Raw genomic sequence first — 8,951 nt, 5'->3', positions numbered from 1 at the left:
TATATATATATTATATATATATATATATATATATATATATAATTTATATATATATATATATATACATATATATATTATTCAACTTCGTATAATTTTATCTATATCTAAGCATGCAAAGAGCGATATCATTTTGCAAAAGAAATGTTAATTTGTCAATTAACCTAAATTGCAAAAAAAAAAAAAAAAAAAAAAAAAGAAAAAATGGGTCAACACAAACAAATTTGCAAAAAAAATTTCACTTTCCCTTTTCCCACAGAGACCTGAAACTCGATAACATATTGTTGGACTACCAAGGACACATCAGAATAGCCGATTTCGGCATGTGCAAGCTCCAGGTATATCTCGACCGTTACGCTGATACATTCTGTGGGACACCTGATTACATGGCACCTGAGGTCAGTGAGTGTGTATAGTTATCAAAAAAAAAAAAAATGAAAAATAAAAAAAATAAATTCTGCTGAAAAAAATGAACTCTGTTACTTGACTGAGACATCGCCAGAATGTCTATTCGAGAGATATTCTGAGTATGAAATCTACAGGCACTTATAAATTGTATCTAGTACATTCATTTTAATAGATCATATATATTTGATTTTTAAGGCCCATATCCGCTAGTTATGTGCACACTTGGCACGTTTGACACTTTCTGAATTTAAAGATGATTGGGGTTCTGTATCTCAAATATTTTCCTAGATATACAATGTTTCTAAATAAAGATGAGACAGTACATCGATTTTTAAAATTTCCAGTGTAGAATATTTACCCCTTTAAAAATTTCTTGAGTATTCATTGTTAAATTTCCCTCTCATTCCCACAGAGATATTTTAGCCACATTTATTTCCATTTTCGAGAAGTTTCCAAATGACGAATATTTCCTTTTTGTAAAGGTCATTCACTGTTTTTTTTGTGCGATATATTCCCCTCCCTTCTCCAGATATCTCCCAATGTAATTCTTACCTCTTTTATTGTTATCCCTGTTATTCGCTCCATGTCATGTTTGATAATCTATTTTCTCATGGGTTTAGAAGGCAATTTAAGCAGCAGATGACTGAAGTCGCAACAAAGTATTCGAAATGAAATGAATAATGTTTACTTGCTCGCCTTAAGCTTTTAAAAATTCACTGAAATCCATCACTAATAACGCTAAACAGCATTCAGTTTAGTATGATATTTCTGTTGGAAATTCGAGCATTTTAACTCTTGGTATTTGGTGCATATTCTCAATTGTTTTGCTCCACTAACCATCGATGTTATCGAAATCCTTGAAACAAAGAAAAAGCAAAACTGCTTTCGAACTTATAACTCCTTATGACCTGTATTTCAGTGCCTTTATCTACTTCAGACCGACGAAAGCAAGAAAACGAAAAGGGAAATGAATGAGAGAGACTCTATTTGAAAAAAAAATAATTAGATAAAAGAACCAATCGAGCAGATGGCTAATTCAAACTTATAGCTCCTTATGAGCTGTAACTCGGTGCCTTTATCTACTTCAAAACAATGGCAGCAAGAAAACGAAGAGGAAAAGGAATGAGAGAGCCACTATTTATAAAAAAAAAAATAAAAAAAATAAAAATTAATAAAAAGATATAAATAAAAGCGACCAAATCGAGTAGATGGCCAAAGAAAAGGTTGCAGAAAAAAAAGAAAAAAAAGTAGAACTAACAATAACAGCAAGAAACGAAGAGGGAAAGGAATGAGAGTATCTATGCTTACAATAAATAAATAAATAAATAAATAAATAAATAAATAAATAAATAAATAAATAAATAAATAAATAAAAAAAAGAGAACAAATCGAGTAGATGACCAAAAGTAAAGGTTGCAGATAAAAGCAATAAAAAAAGATAGAAGTATCAGTTATCCCCTGATTCTCTCCCCTCAGGTCATCGAAGGTCAAGACTACAACAAGTGCCAAATAGATAGATAAATAAATAAATAAAATAAAAATAAAAAAGAAAAAATACAAATTGAGTAGATGACCAAAAGAAAAGGTTGTAGATGAAAAATAAGTATCAGTTAAATCCTCCGATTTTTTCCCCTCAGGTCATCAAAGGTCAACACTACAATCAGTGCGTGGATTGGTGGAGTTTTGGCGTGCTGTTATACGAGATGCTGACTGGCAAGTCGCCCTTCAAAGGCTGTGACGAGGACCACCTCTTTTGGCTCATCTGCAACGACGAGCCTTTCTTCCCCAAGTTCCTTTCCATGGAGGCGACGGAGATACTAAAAGCGGTGAGGGAACACGAGAGAGAGAGAGAGAGAGAGAGAGAGAGAGAGAGAGAGATATTTGTTTGTATGGTGTTTTTACGTTGCATGGAATCATTGTGGTTATTCAGCAACGGGACCAACCAACGGCTTTTTACACACTTGAGAGAGAGAAGAGAGAGAGAGAGAGAGAGAGATATTTGTTTGTATGGTGTTTTTACGTTGCATGGAACCATTGTGGTTATTCAGCAACGGCGGGACCAACCAACGTGACTTCCGAACCACGTCGGGAATGAACTTCCATCACCAGAAATACACATCTCTAACCTCCTCAATGCAATGCCCGAGAATAGAACTCACGGGCACCGAGTTACAAGGAATTACAAGGATTAGGATATCTCCAAGACTTGTTAGTCCATCCGAGGAGACCTCGTGTGCTCACTTATCTGTAGGAGCAGGTTTTACTCAGCATTCACAGTGTCCTAATGATTTTGTCTAGATTTCTTTTAAACTCTTCCGCACTGTTGCTGTTTACAACTTTTAGCGGCAGTTTATTCCACGTGTCACATATCTTGTATGGAAAGAAGTTCCCACAATGGGATGTGTTGTATCTCTTCAGTTCTAGTTTCCATCCAATATTTCTTGTCTGGCCATACCGATCACGCCGATGAGGCGCTAGGAGAGAGAGAGAGAGGGAGAACATAAAAAAAAAGTAGATGCGGTTCTTGGTGAATTTATGTGATAGGTTTCGAACCCGATCAAAAATAAAAAGTAAACCTTTTATAGTATAGTATACGTAAGGGCAGTCTCTATCTTTGGTCAATTTATGATATCCGTATCAGTGAAATTGACCTATGAAAGTCACTGTTTTTCTTTGCTGAGAGAGAGAGAGAGAGAGAGAGAGAGAGAGAGAGAGAGAGAGAGAGAGAGAGAGTTATGGCTGGTAATTTGAAAATTGCAAGAAAATAAGAACCAAGTGATTTAGTGAAGTGTCTGCTTCATTTTTCCCTTCCAGTATCATTCAGCGGTGGGGGGGGGGGGGGGATTCACCGAATATTTATAACATCGTTATAGAATTGGTTTTAATGGAAAATTACAAAAGATGTAGCTATTAGTTTCATGTCTGTGATCTGTGAAATTCATTATATTCTTACCGTCTTCAGTGGTCGAATTTGAATACAATTTACAGTTTTCATAGATTTATGAAAAGCACTATACATTCACAAACACAGGCACACAAATACAGACACACACACACACACACACACATCTGCATTTAAGAACAGAATACAGTGATAAACTATACTGTAGTAAAGCTTCGTGCTATGCACATTAACAGTATATTACTCAAAAAAGCCATTAGCTATATAAAAGATCCCTGTGGTACTTTTTACATCGAATCACGCGTGTGTATGTTTATGATATTACTCCTCTTTACCTATATTTGTGCTCAAGAAATGTTCAGGATTTTCCTTGATTTCTCATATCTACCCAATTCCCCGCATCTATCTCTAGCTTTCAGTTACTTTTTTTTAATTTCATTCAAAAATAACAAAAATAAAATACTTAATTATTTTAACAATTAAAACGTCGAACACAAGAATTTGTTTGGGAAGTTTTTCTCCAATATTTCCCCCATACAAAATTAACACAGTCCAAAAAATACAATGCGTACATTATTTCAAAAATTAAAACGCCGAACACAAGAATTCGTGTATGACAAATTTTCTCCAATTTTTTCCCCACACAACATCAACTTTATTTAAAAATAAAAACACAATACTTACATTATTTCAACAATTAAAACGTCGAACACAAGAATTTGTGTGTGACAAATTTTCTCCAATTTTCCCCTATAAAACATTAACACGAACCATCTCACATTTCAGTTACTGGACAAAGACAGCAACCGTCGACTCGGAATCCCCTTCAGCCCTTACGGGGAGATCAAAGATCACGCCTTTTTCAAATACATCGACTGGTGCAAGATTGAAAGGAAGGAGGTGGAGACGCCATACAAACCAAGACTGGTAAGCAATTAAGAGATTATTCTCCTCTCGTTTCATTCCGTTTGTCTACTGAAGCAAAATCAACTGCCCTGGAAAAGCTGTGTGGTCGTTATGAATCGCCATTATTCGAGATTTCAGTCAGTTCAGTACAACATGCCTTGCAGAAGAGTAACTTGCAAAACAAGCTTGTTTTGAATAAAATGCTCATAGCCGAAGAGAAGACTATTTACCTATCAAATGCGGGGAAATAAGCGCAATTTATGACGTGTAATTAAATTTGGTTTACTGATTATGTCCGACAATTTTGAATGACAGACACTTTGCTTGAGATTTTTTCATAGGTGTGATTTATGACGTGTAATTATTTCTTTGCGCAGCGTCACATCCTGGACGTGCAGTACTTCGACCGGCTCTTCACCAAGAGACATGCCGCCATCACTCCCCTGGACGAAAGCATCCTCGCCACAATGGACCAAACTGCCTTCACGGACTTCTCCTACACGAACCCAAATATCACTGATTGATTCCCACCGAGGACGAACTTCGAGAGGGTTAAACCGAAGAAATGCAAGCAAATACCGTAGCGAGAAGCTTATTATTATCATCATTATTACTATTCTGTCACTGGAGAGAGAGCAATCAGTTTACACGCATAGGACGGCACCCACCGCTGAAGGGTGTTCTGTGGGTAGGACGAATCCAGGGAGGCAGAGTTGCCAACAGTTGGATCTCCTCTGGCAGGGTGGTCACCCTGGAAGGTGGTTGAGCTACTCTTCCAGCGGCCCAGCCGCCCCCCCTCGGCATCGCTCTCTGTAGACCCCGCAACATGTCATTTTGATTTCATTTTTTTATATATCGTAGGTGATGTGAGTTCTAGGACTTTTGGTGTCTCAGATTTTGGCTTTTCTAAGTGCTATAGATTTACTCTTTAGGTAAGATTCCTCAAGGTCTAAATATCTGCGATGTGTGACTGACATGTTCTGGTTCTCGGTGTTCCAGACATTGGCATAGGAATAGCCGGTTATAAGATAATCTTTTATGTTTTTCAGAATTGAATGCTCTGATGTTCTTTTATCTCAACGTGTACCATACTTTTAGGTAGACTATAGTTTTTATTCTTTTAAATGTGAATGTATCGAGCCACACGACCTTCATTATTGACGAAAGAAAACTCAGAAGTTTTTTTTTTCTAGGGCAAAAGTCTCATGGAAACAAGGAATATTAAAGCTCTGTAGTAGCTCTGCCAGACCGAGTTGTTTCTTTTGGTTCTTGAAGATGTAATATAAAAGCTGTGTCGCTCTCGAAGGCTGGAATGCTTCTGGAAAAGCTAGCAAAGTCACAGCACTACACTAACTTTTGTTGCGGGACAATGAAAAGTACATTTGGAAAGAAAATTGAAGAGGAATGTCTCCTCTTTACCTCAACCGGCATCTTAAAAGGAATGATGCTGGAATGAGGGTATCAATTTTTTCCTTTGACTCACGAGAACCCTTTGGCACGGGCTCGTGCGACCTCGGGAGATGTCATATCTTTTCACAAGCTCTCTCTGACTCTATTCCCTCAGGATGTTTAGGCTCAGCTGAACGTCCTTAAACTCTCCGAAATAGAGAAAAGACAAAAATATATTGCAAGAATGATCAAATGATGTATTTAAAGAGGGATGACAAGTGTCTTTTAGATTTAGAATAATGAAGTCTATCATGAATGGAGAGGGCTAGAAGGAAAGACGAATCAAAAATAAAGACTATTAAAACAATATTAAGAGAAACTTTATCGCAATTATGTAACTAGTCTTAAAGAAAAAAATAAGCAAGAATAGAATGCTGGAGCCAAGGCACCGAAGAATAGACGCTGAGAATGATAAGCATAAAAAGGAAAGAAGAAAAGACAACGGAAAAGGGAGAACAGGATAACAAAGCAGGTAAGGAAATTAGAAAGCGAAGAAGTTATATGGCCCCAAATTCATCCGCATTTTTGCTGCTGTTTTTCCGGGATAATTCTTAAAGGAGTCTCATCCTCCTCAGAAATTCGTCAAATCTAGGATTAATGAAATATACCAGGATGACCTCTTATCCATTCTGTGAAACTATGAGATTAGAGATGTCTTTATATCCTGTAAATATCCTGACTTTTGGCCAAGTTCAGAATTGTAAAGCTGTGAAAACAATAATGATTTTAGGATTCTGATTGCAAAATGGAATACAAATGGTGCCTACAGAAAGGAATAAGGGCTGAATTTTCAAATGTCATGGGCACTGTGCTATGATAGAGACCATACACTGACCTTTGCCTGGCACTTCTTTGTTATTTACTGAAATTTAGTAACAAATTAAAATTTTTGTCCTCCACGAAAATTTCTGTACAGAGATCGAAAGAGCAAAGTCTGGAGAGTCATCTGCATCGGATAAGACTGGCGTTTAAGATATGCACTGGCCATCCATCTTCTTCACATATCTGAGTTCTACACCAAAGGAACAAGTTATATATCATGGAATGAGAGGTTACTCAAATAATAATATGTAAAGGCCTTTTACGCCAGGATTTTTTTAAAAATAATAATTATAGACCTGTATGATATATGCATTCTAAAATAAACTAGTTTGATATTTTTCTCTCTATTCTTTATACAAAGCCTTAATATTCATAAAGGACACATTTTTTTGTATTTTAAAGAAGTAAATTTTTAATTTGGACGAGAGCATGTAAATGAGCTTGATTCATTGAGTTATTTCAGCATTCCCCTCATAAAAAAATTTTTGAATATTTATATCTACTTATATGATTTTTCATGTTATGAGATAAGATCCACAATATTTCTAATTCATAGATATAGTCCTTCAGTCAATCTATCTTACATAACTCACTTTGTTTTGTCACAAGCATCTGTTTTTTCCTGTGTCCTATTTTTCACTGGTGTTGTTATATAATGAGAGTCCGGCAGCAGCAATAATTATTACTCTCATTATATAACAACACCTGTGAAAAGTAATCACACCTTGGCCTGAGGTTCAATCTACTAAGGTTACTTTATACCCACAGCAAGTCAGATTTGTACAGAAACGGTGTATTATCAGATAAAAAAAAATAGTTTTCCGGGAATAACATGCTACAAAATATTTCCAAATATTACCATTTTAAGGGCTGCTTCACTAGTACCTTGGTAATATTGATGTTTTACCGTTTGGTCGCACAAATCCTTGTCAGCTTGCTAGCGAATTCGCCATCATGCCAAAACCGTCTTTGATGTCCTTCAGCTTCGTAAAACATGCACATAACCTTCTAGGTTTAGTTACCATTCACAAATGTTAGTTTTCTATTCACTTGTACAAGTTTGCTATTATATGATCTAGACAGCAGCAGGCTGCAATGTCAAACCTAACCCTTTCTATTTCATATGACAGGTAATACAAATAGAAAAGTATAGCTTTAGTGACACATTTAGATACCCTATCTGGCGTCTGTGTCGTCAGGTGTCATGAAAAAATGTAGACGAAGTCGCAAATGGAAAAGGAATTGTCTGGTAAGAAGGGAAACTTGCCAAAGTCTAGTGATGGCAAAAGAAAAAAGATATAATCTCACTGTTTCTTTGAGAAATTCATTAACCAGTAATTGTGATTTTCGTTGCTAGACTTTCACAAAAAAAAAAAAAAAAACGATTTTGTGGTTTCGTACGTCCTTTCTCGTGTTATAATCAAATCAAGCGGATGATGATGAAAAATTATACAACATAAAAGGTGCTTCAAGATTTTCTAAGTCATGACTTCTTGCAGCGATCATACTATTCTTACGCGTCTTTAGCTAAATGTTAATGTGTGGCTTGTGTATTGTTTAAAGTAAGTACATTTTATAATGAGGTCTTCGTATTTTTCTCCCCCTCCTGTCATCACCTTTTTACTGAAGGTTAGACCGGAACAGTAGCTTGAACGAAATAGTGTTAAAAGTAACTAAAAAAAAATCTCTAATGTGCTTTTAGGAAGAGATGAAAATTTTCTCTTACAGTGTGTGACCAATTACAGTTTTGACAAGAAAAAAAGAAAAAAAACTAACTTTCTAACAGCTTTTTAATGCACATTTATTTCTCTGAATTTTTTGAAATTAAGAGTATGACACAATGAAAGTACTTATGAATTTAAGTAAATAAAAGTCGTTATGAATGAAAGAAACAGGAGCAAAACTGCAAAAGCGAGTGAGTATATTATTGTATTGATTTCACTGATTTTTTAAAAATGAAGAGCTCGATACTGAATGAAAGTATTTATGAATTTAAATCTTAAAAATAAATAAAAGTCGTTATGAATGAAAGAAACAGGAGCAAAACTGCAAAAGCGAGTGAGTATATTATTGAATTGATTTCTCTGATTTTTAAAAAATGAAGAGTACGATACTGAATGAAAGTATTTATGAATCTAAATCTTAACAATAAATAAAAAGTCGCTATGAATTAAAGGAACAGAAGCAAAATTGCAAATTCGAGTGAGTATATTAGTGAATTGATTTCTCTGATTTTTTAAAAATGAAGAGTACGATATTGAATGAAAGTATTTATGAATCTAAATCTTAATAATAAATAAAAAGTCGTTATGAATTAAAGGAACAGAAGCAAAATTGCAAATTCGAGTGAGTATATTATTGAATTGATTTCTCTGATTTAAAAAAAATGAAGAGTACGATACTGAATGAAAGTATTTATGAATCTAAATCTTAACAATAAATGAAAAGTCGTTATGAATTAAATAAC

General features: G+C 35.0%; 1 protein-coding gene across 2 annotated transcripts in view; it reads left to right on the top strand.

Annotated features, from left to right (window-relative positions):
* LOC135207053 (serine/threonine-protein kinase PRP4 homolog) overlaps window positions 1–6,822 on the top strand; it is a 92,711-nt gene extending 85,889 nt beyond the window's left edge. For both annotated transcript variants that reach the window (XM_064238688.1, XM_064238687.1), the window contains 4 exons: window positions 257–395; window positions 2,043–2,231; window positions 4,094–4,234; window positions 4,591–6,822. In XM_064238688.1, the coding sequence (XP_064094758.1) occupies window positions 257–395; window positions 2,043–2,231; window positions 4,094–4,234; window positions 4,591–4,737 (616 nt within the window). In that variant the 3' untranslated portion in view covers window positions 4,738–6,822. The remainder of the gene's footprint in view (window positions 1–256; window positions 396–2,042; window positions 2,232–4,093; window positions 4,235–4,590) is intronic.
* The last annotated feature ends 2,129 nt before the right edge of the window (window positions 6,823–8,951 follow it).

This window comes from Macrobrachium nipponense, chromosome 31 (genome assembly GCF_015104395.2).
Source record: "Macrobrachium nipponense isolate FS-2020 chromosome 31, ASM1510439v2, whole genome shotgun sequence".
Classification (NCBI taxonomy): Eukaryota; Metazoa; Arthropoda; class Malacostraca; order Decapoda; family Palaemonidae; genus Macrobrachium; species Macrobrachium nipponense.
Note: the sequence above shows the minus strand (reverse complement) of the source record. Positions and strands in the feature narration are given on the sequence as shown.